Source organism: Pseudorasbora parva, chromosome 6, assembly GCF_024679245.1.
Source record: "Pseudorasbora parva isolate DD20220531a chromosome 6, ASM2467924v1, whole genome shotgun sequence".
NCBI classification, from domain to species: domain Eukaryota; kingdom Metazoa; phylum Chordata; class Actinopteri; order Cypriniformes; family Gobionidae; genus Pseudorasbora; species Pseudorasbora parva.
This window is the reverse complement of record NC_090177.1, coordinates 1,843,585-1,857,844: the sequence shown is the minus strand read 5'-3', so window position 1 is coordinate 1,857,844 and position 14,260 is coordinate 1,843,585. Positions and strand designations below refer to the sequence as shown.

The window sequence follows — 14,260 nt, the reverse complement described above, 5'->3', positions numbered from 1 at the left end:
GAGACCATGTTCAGCCTTTGATGGAAACGGTATTCTGGTGGCTGTGGCTCTTCCAGCAGGATAATGCTCCTGACACAAAGCACAAATGCTTCAGGAATGGTTTGAGGAGCACAACGACCAGTTTGAGGCGTTGACTCGGCCTCCAGATTCCCCAGATCTCAATCCAATCGAGCATCTGTGGGATGAGCCGAACAAACAAGTCCGACCTCACAACTTACAGGACTTAAAGGATCTGCTGCTGACATCTTGGTACAGCATACCTTCAGGGTTATATATATATCTCCTATATATATATATATATAACTATTGTTGAACTGAGGTCAGCTGGACAAACGCACTGTGTTTGGAGCTCCTGTTTGTACTCCACATGCATGCACAAAGTAAATATTCATCCACTTCATCAAGCTCAAAGTACACTCACAGACACACACACACACACACACACACACATAAGAATCTCTATTCCCGTGCTTGAGGTAAGTAGAAAATTAATGTCTATTTTCAAGAGAAATCCCTGAGCAGCTCATGAATTATAAATAATGTATCAATTACCCGAGTGTCTGATCTCGTTTAGTGAAATATTCACAATCTTAAAGTGAGAAACTCAGATTTTGTGAAATCAATCAGTGGCATCGAGTGGAAAGTGTGTGTTTTTACACACTGTGGATGTTCTGTGATGCTTTGCTAAAGTAGTTCAACTTCCTCTAACTCTGAACCATTTCTTCTTCTTCTTCTTCTTCTTCTTCTTCTTCTTCTTCTTCTTCTTCTTCTTCTTCTTCTTCTTCTTCTTCTTCTTCTTCTTCTTCTTCTTCTTTCCGCCTGTTCGGGGTTACTGCGGTTCTTTAGAGTTTAATAAAGTTCTGGATGTTGCATCATATGGTTCAATGTTTTGCCTTCTAAAGTGGAAAGTATGACCAGAACTACACTGTAAAAATTTTTTGTTGCTTTAACTTAAAAAAGTAAGTAACCTGGTTGCCTTCAAATTTTGCGTTTATTAAAATTAAAAAATTTAGTTGACACAATGAAGGAAATTAGTTTAATAAATAGAAACTCAAAATATTATTGTATCTGAACCACATAAAACATTTGATAAATCATGAAAATAGCACAATTTGGCTGCGTCATCACAAATAAAACACACAATTACCCAATATGCTCACAACATCTGTTAATAATATTCGAATAAAGGTTGTCGATTCTCAGAAATGTTCATTGTATTAACTCAAATTTTTAATTTAAGTGAACTTAAAATTTTAAGGCAAACAGGGAACTTTTTTTAAAAAAATAATGTAGATATTTGCCTTTGATGACTTAAATCGGTAAAATCCCCGAAAAATCATCTAACTGGGGCTTTAATTTATTAAGTTTCTCTGAAAGTCTAAATCATTTTTAATATGTCAGTAGTGATTGAATGCTACATTTCCAAATTTCCGTTTATTTCCTCTTAAAATGTCGTCATTAAAGGGCGCTCAGTGTCAGTCAATCTCATGTCAATCTTGAGTACCTATAGAGTAGTATTGCATCCTTCATATCTCCGAAAAGTCTTTAGTTTTATTATATTTATAAAAGAAATATGGGCTGTACCGAGTCTTTCTGGAAAAAACCGAGCGCCTGGAGGCGTATCGTGTGGGCGGAGCTAAAGAATGACGAGGCGTGTCGTGTGGGCGGAGCTAAAGAATGACGAGGTGTGTCGTGTGGGCGGAGCTAAAGAATGACGAGGTGTGTCGTGTGGGCGGAGCTAAAGAATGACGAGGTGTATCGTGTGGGCGGAGCTAAAGAATGAAGAGCGCCCAAAGCGGTGACGTCCTCAAGCGTGGAGAAACCCATGGCTATCGATCCAGAATCAGATCCGGAGGCTGAAATAAACTGAACAGGAGAAGCAGCAGCAGCAGGACGTCCGTCTCTGTGGTATGGACTGTATTTAGTGGCCTGTCAACATTTGTGTGTCTTTACTCGCAGTTTATGAGGACATGATTCGGTTTATGGACTATTGTATGTGACTTAACGGTAGCAGTAGCAAGCAAAATGGTTTTGCATGTCAGACTAGTGTAACGTTATACAGAGAACAGCAATGGAGTCCGTTAGCGCATTTGAATGACGAAGCACGCGATCGTGTCGTTTACTGATGTTTACTCACGCGACGATAGCCGACAGCACAGACATCTGAAGCAGTTCAAATGCAGCGCTGCCTTCCCAGAATGCTGTGCTGAAGCGTTGAAGTCGCTCGACGTCACCCATAGGAATAAAGTGGAGCGCGGCGCGGACTATAACGACAGAAGTGTTCACGGACGACTGGATCTGCAGCTGAGAGTGTTTATGAACGTGCGTTTCCTCTCTCGCTCTAGTCACGCGCGCGCACCCTACCGGGAGAAGAGCCCGTACGGCCCATACAAGGACCTTCCGCTCTATTAACGTCAAGCCGACCCATACTCGAAAAAAACTCTCCGAAACTTGTGAGAAACCGGAAGGAGTATTTTTGACACAGAAATACTCCATCAAACGTCCAACATTAGTTTTTGAAACTTTGTCTATGTTTAGGATGGGAATCCAAGTCTTTAACAGCGTAAAGCTCAGTATGCATGAAACAGCATTTCACCGCCCCTTTAATGAGCAGTTAAAGGTGAGTCTGTTTGGTGTTTTAGTGTTTCTTAACTGTCTATTTTTGCTCTATAAAGCTGAATTAATAACTGGAAATCGTTATAATGCGTGTGTTGAAAGCGAACTAGACATAAACAGATGACAAACGCACGTGGACCGGAGCACTCTCATGTGAAGCGGTTCATCTTCTGCGGACTGCGGCGAATCAAAGTTCAGGCTTGCTGAAATCTGACCTGTGAAAGAGATATAGAACAAAAACATTCAATCCAGTTCAATAACAGTGTCAATGTTGCAAAGTTCATAAATTATTAAAAATTAATTCAATTCAGTTTAGTAAGTGTCAATGCTGCAAAGTTCATGAATTATGAAACAAATTAAATTAAATTTGATTCAATTCATCAAAATTTATTTAAAAAAAATGGCAATGTTACTTCTGTCAAAAAATATCCCCCATAATATGGACTCTTGAGACGCAGAGCTTTCAGACGATATGTATTTTGTCCAGATTATAAAAAGTTTTGATTATAAAATATCTCTTGACCCCGCCCACTAAGGGGGAGGAGTCCGCTAGAGTAGGTTAGTACCATTTCCATGGCAACACAATGCCTGATTTCAAAATGGTTTCCGCTGAAGTTTTTAAGCTTTCAATTGGCGTCTAAATTGTGATGATTACTAAAATATGTGAAAAAAAGACAACGAGGAAAACAAGAGAGATTTGATTCAATTCAGTTTAGTAAGTGTCAATGCTTATCAATTATGAAACAAATTCAATTCAATTTGATTCAATTCAGTTCAATAACAGTCAATGCTGAAGAGTTTATCAACTATGAAACAAATTCAATTCAGTTTAATTTGATTCAGTTCAGTTCAATTTGATTCAATTAAATTCGATTGGATTTAATTTAGTTCAATAACTGTCAGTGCTGCAAAGTTTATCAATTATGAAACAAATTAAATTAAATTTGATTAAATTCAGTTCAATAACAATGTTAAATGTTAAAAGGTTCATCAATTATTAAATTAATTTAATTCAGTTCAGTTTGATTAAATTCGGTTTAATAGCAGTGTCAATGTTGCAAAGTTCATAAATTATTAAATTAATTAAATATAGTGTAAATTGATTCAATTTAGTTCAGTTCAATTTGATTCAATTCAATTCAATTCAATTTGATTCAGTTCAGTTCAATTTGATTCAATTCAGTTCAATTTGATTCAATTCAGTACAGTTCAATTCAATTTGATTCAATTCAGTTCAATTCAATTCAATTTGATTCAGTTCAGTTCAATTTGATTCAATTCAGTTCAATTTGATTCAATTCAATTCAGTACAGTTCAATTCAATTTGATTCAATTCAGTTCAATTTGATTCAATTCAATTCAGTACAGTTCAATTCAATTTGATTCAATTCAGTTCAATTCAATTTGATTCAGTACAGTTCAATTCAGTTTGATTCAATTCAATTCAGTTCAGTTCAGTTCAATTTGATTCAATTCAGTTCAGTTCAATTCAATTCAATTTGATTCAGTTCAATTCAATTTGATTCAATTCAGTTCAGTACAGTTCAATTCAATTTGATTCAATTCAGTTAAATTCAATTCAATTCAATTTGATTCAGTTCAGTTCAATTTGATTTAATTCAGTTCAATTTGATTCAATTCAATTCAATTCAATTCAGTACAGTTCAATTCAATTTGATTCAATTAAATTCAATTTGATTCAATTCAATTTAGTTCAGTTCAGTTCAATTCAATTTGATTCAATTCAGTTCAGTACAGTTCAATTCAGTTTGATTCAATTCAATTCGGTTAAATTTGATTCAACTCAGTTCAATTAAGTTCAATTCAATTTGATTCAATTCAATTGGATTCAATTCAGTTCAGTACAGTTCGATTCAATTCAGTTCAGTTTGATTCAATTCAGTTCAGTTACAGTTCAATTCCATTTGATTCAATTCAGTTCAGTACAGTTCGATTCAATTCAGTTCAGTTCAGTTCAATTTGATTCAATTCTGTTCAGTAACAGTGTCAATGTTGCAAAGTTAATCAATAATGAAATTAATTTAATTCAGTTATAAAAAGCTCAATAAAAAGCCAATCTTGTCATTATTCAGATAAATTCAGTTCACGTTTTGTTTTCATCTGATAGTGTCAGTGCAGTTAACTCAATAATATGAATATTAGATATATAGATATAGAATATTAGGTATTTTAACTGTTTCCCGAATTGTGACGGGTTGGAGGCATTGAAGAGAGATTTGACTAGTGCTCAAAAATCAAGAGGTCGGATGATTGGCTGGAGAGATTGACCTGTGATTGGTCGAACAGGCCCTTGGCTGAGGATCTTCCTATAGAATATTAAATGAATGAATATGTAATGTTGTGTGTGTTTGCAGGTCCAGATTTGCTCGTTATGAGGGTCGTTAAATCAGACAGCGGATCCGTCGCCGTGGGACACCAGTATTCAGACGAGCTGGACAATCCAGAGGCCGGTGACGACACGGAGTTCTGGAGGAAAGGTCAATAAACGGATAATTCGTGCTTTAATTAATGCAATACAGACCTGCGGCTCGGCTCTTTTTAAAAGAAGACAATTCGCAGATTAAAAATAATTATATAAAATAATTAAAGTATGAAAAAAGTTATAGAAGTTTACGTTTATAGTTTATATGAATTAAATATTTTACATTATATTATTTACTCTGAAATTGCCTGAAAAAGTCATGCGTCTCAATAAGTTATGTTCCAAATTTGAAGTTGATATAAAATAAATTGAGCTTCCTGTGAATTTTTTAGGCGTAATACCAAAAACAGCCACCGGGTAAAACTCAAATCCCACTGAATTTAATGCGTCACAAATTTATTTAAATATTTTACATTATGTATTTTTAATCTAAAATTGCATTTTCAAAATGTTATGTTCCAAATTTGACTTCGATATAAAATAATAAATAATTTAATAATAATAATACATTTCTGTGAATTTGTTTAGGCGTAATACCAAAAACAGCCACTAGGTGAGACTCAAACGCCATTGAATTTGATGCGTCACAAATTTATTTAAATATTTGGCATCATATATTTTAACTCTGAAACTGCTACAAAATTAAAGTCATGTGTCTCAATAAGTTTTGTTACAAATTTGAAGTTGAATTTAATGCGTCTCAAATTTATTTAAAAAAATGCCAATGTTAAAATTAAATCGACGTCTAAATTATGATGATTACTAAAATATGTGAAAAAAGACAACGAGGAAAAAAAAGAGCGGCAAGGGTTGAAGGGTCACGGGGTTAAAGCGTGAACTAACGTTAACCAATGAGACCTTACTGTGAAGCGTCGATGGAAAGACCTCACAAACAAACGGATGTGTGTGTGTCAAACATTCCTCTGCTATTTGACTGGATAGATAGTTTATACAGCTGCTCGACCTGACCTTTAACCTCAACGTTTGACACACACACACACACACACACACACACACACACACACACACACACACACACACACACACACACACACACACACACACACACACACACACACACACACACACAGCCCCTAAACCTACCTATCACAAACACACACACACACACACACACACACACACACACACACAGCCCCTAAACCTACCTATCACAAACACACACACACACACACACACACACACACACACACACACACACACACATACACACACACACACACACACTGCCCCTAAACCTACCTATCACAAACACACACACACACACACACACACACACACACACACACACACACACACACACTGCCCCTAAACCTACCCATCACAACACACACTGCTACTAAACTTACCCACCACACACACACACTGCCCCTAAACCTACCCATCACACACACACACACACACAAAATTATTGAATAGTAATTAGTACAAGAAACTAAGCTCATAAATCCAGCCCTAAAGAGAGTATAACCTGCGTCTCTCTCTCTCTCTCTCTCTCTCTCTCTCTCTCTCTCTCTCTCTCTCTCTCTCTCTCTCTCTCTCTCTCTCTCTCTCTCTCTCTCTCTCTCTCTCTCTCTCTCTCTCTCTCTCTCTCTCTCTCTCTCTCTCTCTCTCTCTCTCTCTCTCTCTCTCTCTCTCTCTCTCTCTCTCTCTCTCTCTCTCTCTCTCTGTGTGTGTCTCTGGTCTCCCTCTCTCTGTGTGTGTGTGTGTGTGTTAGACTCGTCTGTGCCCAGGTTTGTGGCAGCGCCCTCTATCGGCCGCTGGCGGTGGCGCGTGTTTGCGGCCATCGGTGTAACGGCTCTGCTGGTGTTGATCATCGTGGTTTCTGTAAACCGTGAGTAATAAACTCATATTCTCATATTGACAACATGCTGTATACTATTTTTAGTCTTTATTAATTCCTTAATAATCGGCCTATATTGTCAATGTATTAACCCCAAAACGTAAAACGAAGATGGAATACCCAGCAACAGATCGTCGTTTTATTTTTATAACTATATGCTAACTGAAAGGTGTAATTTTTTATAAACAAAGTATATTTTGCAGATACGTTTTATTAAAAACCTGGATTAGATCAGTCAAAATGCATTATAAAACGCAACTTTATAGGTAAAAAATATTAAGAAGTCATAAAGTCTTTATCTCACCTAACCAATAACAAACTTTACAAATTCAGGGCGTTAATATATTTTGTCACAATCTCTGTATTGTGAAAAGTTTACCCGAAATGATCATCAATGTGAGAAAAAAATTCTAATTTACAGAGTTTTAGTTTCAGTTCTACATTAAACTTCTACACTGTAAATAAACAAAATAAATGAAAATGCAGGTCTCCAATTGAACATTTTCTAGTGACTGATCACATTTAAAGTTTTTAGTTGGCCGAATTGAATTTCTGTTAATTAAATCCCATCAATTCGCAGAAATTACTGAACATTTTGATGTGATCAGTCACTAGATTTACAGTTGGAGACCTGATTGCTTTTTCTTTTTACAGTGTATATATAATGTTAAAATTAAAAATATAATGTGTAATAATGCAGTGGGGAATGTTTGCGGGTCCTGATAATGATGACTTCTGTCACCAGTAAAAGTGACCCACGTTATTTTAAATATATATAGTAAGTGAGCGAGTGCAAGCATATTCGTCTAAAATAATTTATTGATTGATTGAAAAAACTTCAGAATCATATTTTTATTCTTATGTCAGCTTTGCATTGGGTTCCCATCAACAAGTCCAAACCTTTTAATTTCCGCTGCCAATGTAAAACCAAATTTAGCATTTTAATCAACAGGACATTTTTACAATATTTAGTCTTAGAATATGGGTGGACAGGGGTCAGCACTGGCAACTTCTGGAGCAGTTTGAGCTCCAGTAGCTCGTCTGTTTGATCGGACCCCACGGGCCAGCCTTCGCTCCCCACGGTCATCAATGAGCCTTGGCCGCCCATGACCCTGTGGCCGGTTCTCCACTGGTCCTTCCTTGGAGCACTTTTGATAGATACTGACCACTGCAGACCGGGAACAGCCCACAAGAGCTGCAGTTTTGGAGATGCTCTGACCCAGTCGTCTAGCCGTCACAATCTGGCCAAACTCGCTCAAATCCTTACGCTTGCCCATTTCTCCTGCTTCACACACATCAACTCTGAGGACAAAGTGTTCACTTGCTGCCTAATATATCCCACCCACTAACAGGAGCCGTGATGAAGAGATCATCAGTGTTATTCACTGCATAATGTTATCCCTAACTGGAGGATATTTTAATCATTTGCAAACTAGAGCTACCAATATGTCGTCTAATTTCTGTGATTTTTGTTTTGTTAGACGTAAAGTTTGACCGGAAGTTCTCGACGACAGACACAAACTTGGAGAATCTGACAGAAAGGATCCTGAGCATCATCACCAGAGCAAACGCCCTGGAGGAATACGGTAATATTAGTCTTCATAACCTTTTATCAAATTGAAATTATTACACCCCAGCGCTGGACTGGGGCTAAAGTTCGGCTCTGGCATACCCAGCACATCCGGCCCATGAGTTCCCCGTGAGTGTTTTTCTGGGGTTGGGGCCTTAAATTGGCGTACATAAATAAAACTAGGACAAGGACAAATAATGATAGATATTATCGAATTTGCTACAAATGCAGATAAACTTAATAGTGCTTTTTTGTCACGCAGAAATGCCCTTGGCAGTAAAGCACTGATGATCTAGAGCTAGGATGCAGTACATTTTCTTCTTTTAAATGCTGTCATCATTCACTCACTCTCGTGTCGTTCCAAACCTGCATGACTTCTGTGAAACACAAAAGAAGATGTTTTGAAGAATGTTGGCGACCGAGCCATTTTGGTTAGGCTACCATTAGAATATTGTATGAACAAAAAAACAGAATTATTTTATTTCTCAAATTATTTTATTTAATGCTACACAGAAATAAATTCATTCAGGTTTGGAATGACATTAGGGTGAGTAAATGATCACATTTCTGGGTTGAACAATCATATTTTTCAAGAGTTAACACATCATTTAAGTAAGACACAGATAACTGTCTTTCATGAGGCTATTACATTTCATTAAATCTATTAAAAAAAAGGTAATAAAACTTTTAAAGAAGAAAAAAAGTTTGTCCTTTAAAGGTGCACTATGCAGCTTTCTGTCCACTGGAGGTCGCCTGTTGAAAACAAATTCGTAGTTTGATGGCGCAAAGTGTGAGCGCAGTATCTCGAGAGATGTGGTCTTCTCATCACAGCCGGTGGAAAATAGGACTCGGGCAGAAATCACGTTCATGCATGCGGTTATTAACGTTACTGTAGTGTAAAGCAGAGCAGGACCGAGTGTTGTGGACCTGAGCACAGCTGCTGGAGCGATTGTTAAACAAATACCCGCCTCGCGAATACCGGGACTTTTATTATGACGGGACGGGACACAGTCGCCGGGCGCCTGCACAGATCCGCTCTTCCGGTTATGATTTTGAGGTAATGCAGCTCTGTTTATCATATTAGATACATTTAAGTGTGTTTAAAACGATGTTATGACGTTACTCTGTGCGTTCACTTGTTCACACTGCTAAGAGTAAAGCGCTCCTGCCAAATAAAAGCCGAAACCGAGGGTAACGCAGATATGACGCGATTGACAGGCGACTCCCTCAAATGCTATGCTGAAACGTCCCTGTCCTGAGTTAAAATAGCAATTTTCTCACAATTTACAAATAGTTGGAAACATCTGGGATATTGTAGGTACTCAACTGAACAAAATATATAACACCGGCCTAGTGTTTTTTTGATATTTTACTGCAAAAATACTACATAGTGCACCTTTAAAGCTGTTTTATAGACTGTAGTTTAACTGTAGGCCAGTTTTATTTAAATGTAAGATCATGGCAGTCACCGGGTAAAAAACAGACTGTACAAATCTTGCTCCTCATTATATGGCTATATGGTTTCTAAAACTATATAAAACATATATAATAAACTATTATATTTGTAAGTAAAAAAAAATGTAAAAACCTGTAGAAAACAGCCTCTATAAAAGTGATTTATATTCTGCCGTTTTCCACTTTACCTCGTCATAAACACATGCTCGCGGCTGTGTTCAGCTGATTCACCACAGCACCTGTAATGTTCCCATAGGCTATCATACCATAGTATAAAACAAAACTTGGAGTCCAAGTGCCGTATAGAGCAGCATTTAAACGCAGAGTACGTTGGTCAGCGGCTGCGTTGGGTGGATATTCACCTTTTGCGGTTCCATGTGCTCAAATAATAATAAATAAATAAATAGAAAAAAAGCGCCTAATATGGAGGGGAGGTCTCTCTCGCTTCGGCTCGTCAATTCAGAAGACAAACCAATGGGCCGCTGTCGCTGCATGTTGTCAGTGGCACACACAAAAAAAAACACTACCGGCCCCAAAGTGTGTCGGCCCACCGGGCAAATGCCAGATTACCAGTCCAGCCCTGTTACACCCTACACCTTATACTAATTTTCTTGACTGGATTGTAACTGCATCACACTCGGTCTAATGTGTGTGTTCAGGACATAAAATGTATACGGACATCAGCAATCTGGAGTTTGACCAGGAGACGATGCAAAGAACGATGACTGAGTGTAAGAACCACACACACATACACTAGAAACTAACTGAACGCCACTGTCGATCTTAACAGATGTGTGTGTGTGTGTGTGTGTGTGTGTGTGTAGTGTCTGATTCAGCACAGGCTCTTCGTGACAAAGTTTCGCAGCTAAACTGCCAGATCGACAAGTACATAAACAACAGTAAGTGAAGCTGTAGTGGTTTGTGCAGGTGTTTCACTGTCTCTGACCGACTGACGTGTGTGTGTGTCATATGAGGACACAAATGTGTATAATGCCATGGGTATGACACAGGTATTACAGGAGAGGGTGAAATATGAGGACATTACCCATGGCCCCACTTTACAAAAGGCTTATAAATCACACAGGAGGAGTTTTTATGAGAAAGTAAAAATGCAGAATGTTTCCTGTGATGGGTAGGTTTAGGGGCTGTGTGTGTGTGTGTGTGTGTGTGTGTGTGATGGGTAGATTAAGGGGCTGTGTGTGTGTGTGTGTGTGTGTGTGTGTGTGTGTGTGTGTGTGTGATGGGTAGATTAAGGGGCAGTGTGTGTGTGTGTCTGTGTGTGTGTCTGTGTGTGTGTGTGTGTGTGTGTGTGTGTGTGTGTGTGTGTGTGTGTGTGTGTGTGTGTGTGTGTGTGATGGGTAGATTAAGGGGCTGTGTGTGTGTGTGTGTGTGTGTGATGGGTAGTTTTAGGGGCAGTGTAAGGGGATAGAAAATATAGCTTTTACAGTTTAAAAACCATTACGCCTATGGAATGTCCCCACAATTCACAAAAACAAACGTGTGTGTGTGTGTGTAGACACCCAGGAGCTGTGCTGTCCTGACGGATGGCTTCTCTTCTCCACACACTGTTATTTCTTCTCTGATGAAGGGATGCCGTGGGATCAGGCTAAAGACGAGTGTGAGAAGAAGGGAGCAGGGTTACTCATCGTAAACAGCAAACAGGAGAAGGTCAGATCGATCAGTGCTGTACCACTCATCATTTAGTTCATAATCAGTGTGTGTGTGTGTGTGTGTGTGTGTGTACTTGATGACCAAATGTCCCCACAATGTAAATGGATTCATAAACAAATAAATAGTTTTTTTGAAAATGTAAAAATGCAGAATGTTTCCTGTGATGGGTAGGTTTAGAGGCAGTGTGTGTGTGTGTGTGTGTGTGTGTGTGTGTGTGTGTGTGTGTGTGTGTGTGATGGGTAAGTTTAGGGGCAGGGGCAGTGTAATGGGATAGAAAGAACAGTTTGTACGGTATAAAAACCATTACACCTATAAAAAGTTGCCACAATTCACAGAAACCTAACGTGTGTGTGTGTGTGTGTGTGTGTGTGTGTGTGTGTGTGTGTGTGTGTGTTCAGAGCTTTGTGGTGAGTAAGACCAGGCCTCTGTACTACTGGTTGGGTCTGACTGACGGCCGCACCGGTGAGTGGGAATGGCTGGACAAAACGCCATATGTGCACGTCAGGAGGTGAGTGTGTGTGTGTGTCCGCCATCAGAAGCCTCATCTACAGTCTGCCGTTTGACACGTGTGTGTGTGTGTGTGTGTGTGTGTGTAGTGAATGGATGCCCGGTCAGCCTGATAACTGGCAGAATCATGGTTTGGGTGGCGGTGAAGACTGCGCTCACTTTCACCACGACGGCCGGTATAACGACGACCACTGCACTCGACGTTATCGCTACGTCTGCAAAGCTCACGCATCCTCCATCTGACACCAACACTCAGCATATTTAATCATATTAAACACTTACTGTACATCAGAAACTGATATTTTATGCCTGACAGTTTCAGTTTTTCCTGATTCTCTTCATCCAGTTGTCATACAAACAAAAGTTGTTCTGAATAAAAGCATCTGCTGAACCAATAAAATATGTGCATGTTTCTGTAACACTTAACTAGTAATAATATTTCAGTTACACTCACCTAGAGGATTATCAGGGACACCTGTTCAATTTCTCATTAATACAATTATCCAATCAACTAATCACAGTTGCTTCAGTGCATTTAGGGGTGTGGTCCTGGTCAAGACAATCTCCTGAACTCCAAACTGAATGTCAGAATGGGAAAGAAAGGTGATTTAAGCAATGTTGAGCGTGGCATGGTTGTTGGTGCCAGACAGGCCGGTCTGAGTATTTCACAATCTGCTCAGTTACTGGGATTTTCACACACAACCATTTCTAGGGTTTCCAAAGAATGGTGTGAAAAGGGAAGAGCATCCAGTATGAGGCAGTCCTGTGGGAGAAAATGCCTTGTTGATGCTCGAGGTCAGAGGAGAATGGGCCGACTGATTCAAGCTGATAGAAGAGCAACTTTGACTGAAATAACCACTCGTTACAACCGAGGTATGCAGCAAAGCATTTGTGAAGCCACAACACACACAACCTTGAGGCGGATGGGCTACAACAGCAGAAGACCCCACCGGGTACCACTCATCTCCACTACAAATAGGAAAAAGAGGCGACAATTTGCACAAACTCACCAAACCTGGACAGTTGAAGACTGGAGGAATGTTGCCTGGTCTGATGAGTCTCGATTTCTGTTGAGACATTCAGATGGTAGAGTTTGACGTAAACAGAATGAGAACATGGATCCATCATGCCTTGTTCCCACTGTGCAGGCTGGTGGTGGTGGTGTAATGGTGTGGGGGATGTTTTCTTGGCACACTTTAGGCCCCTTAGTGCCAATTGGGCATCGTTTAAATGCCACGGCCTACCTGAGCATTGTTTCTGACCATGTCCATCCCTTTATGACCACCATGTCCCCATCCTCTGATGGCTACTTCCAGCAGGATAATGCACCATGTCACAAAGCTCAAATCATTTCAAATTGGTTTCTTGAACATGACAATGAGTTGACTGTACTAAAATGGCCGCCACAGTCCCCAGATCTCAACCCAATAGAGCATCTTTGGGATGTGGTGGAACGGGAGCTTCGTGCCCTGGATGTGCATCCCACAAATCTCCATCAACTGCAAGATGCTCTCCTATCAATATGGGCCGACATTTCTAAAGAATGCTTTCAGCAGCTTGTTGAATCAATGCCACGTAGAATTAAGGCAGTTCTGAAGGCGAAAGGGGGTCAAACACAGGATTAGTGTGTTCCTAATAATCCTTTAGGTGAGTGTATGTTGCTGTTTTAAAGTTATGGTACTGTTGTGGTAATAATGTTTGGATACTGTGGTAATTTAAATATATAACATTATAATATGTTATATATTTGCTTTAGATAAAATATGAAATCATGTAAAATCTCATTTGTTCAGGTTTTAATTCCCATGTATAATTAATATAACATAATATATAATTTATATTATATAGTATACTTAATGCAATATATCAATTGTTATTAATAATGAGCAAAACTACATTTAAAGGGAAAATTAAGTGATAGGTGGGTGGGTGGATGGATAAGTGGATGAATGGATGGGTGGATGGATGAATGAATGGATGGATGGATGATTGATGAGTGGGTGGATGGATGAATGAATGGATGGATGGATGAATGAATGGATGGATGGATGATTGATGAGTGGGTGGATGATTGATGAGTGGGTGGATGGATGGATGATTGATGAGTGAGTGGATGGATGGATGATTGATGAGTGAG

General features: G+C 39.0%; 1 protein-coding gene across 1 annotated transcript; it reads left to right on the top strand.

Annotated features, from left to right (window-relative positions):
- The first annotated feature begins 404 nt into the window (after window positions 1-404).
- On the top strand, window positions 405-12,523 carry asgr1a (asialoglycoprotein receptor 1a). Its single transcript, XM_067445411.1, has 9 exons — window positions 405-476; window positions 4,992-5,114; window positions 6,795-6,911; window positions 8,402-8,506; window positions 10,605-10,676; window positions 10,770-10,844; window positions 11,462-11,613; window positions 12,015-12,124; window positions 12,213-12,523. The coding sequence occupies exons 2-9, from the start codon at window positions 5,009-5,011 to the stop codon at window positions 12,364-12,366; spliced, it is 891 nt and encodes a 296-aa protein (XP_067301512.1). The 5' UTR covers window positions 405-476; window positions 4,992-5,008; the 3' UTR covers window positions 12,367-12,523.
- The last annotated feature ends 1,737 nt before the right edge of the window (window positions 12,524-14,260 follow it).

What these genes read in the sequence shown, in the direction of transcription:
- asgr1a (XM_067445411.1), top strand. Translation starts at nt 5,009, where the DNA reads ATGAGGGTCGTTAAATCAGACAGCGGATCCGTCGCCGTGGGACACCAG. An exon ending in CACGGAGTTCTGGAGGAAAG is followed by an intron (nt 5,115 to 6,794) that starts GTCAATAAACGG and finishes TGTGTGTGTTAG; the next exon opens with ACTCGTCTGTGCCCAGGTTT. An exon ending in TAAACAGCAAACAGGAGAAG is followed by an intron (nt 11,614 to 12,014) that starts GTCAGATCGATC and finishes GTGTGTGTTCAG; the next exon opens with AGCTTTGTGGTGAGTAAGAC.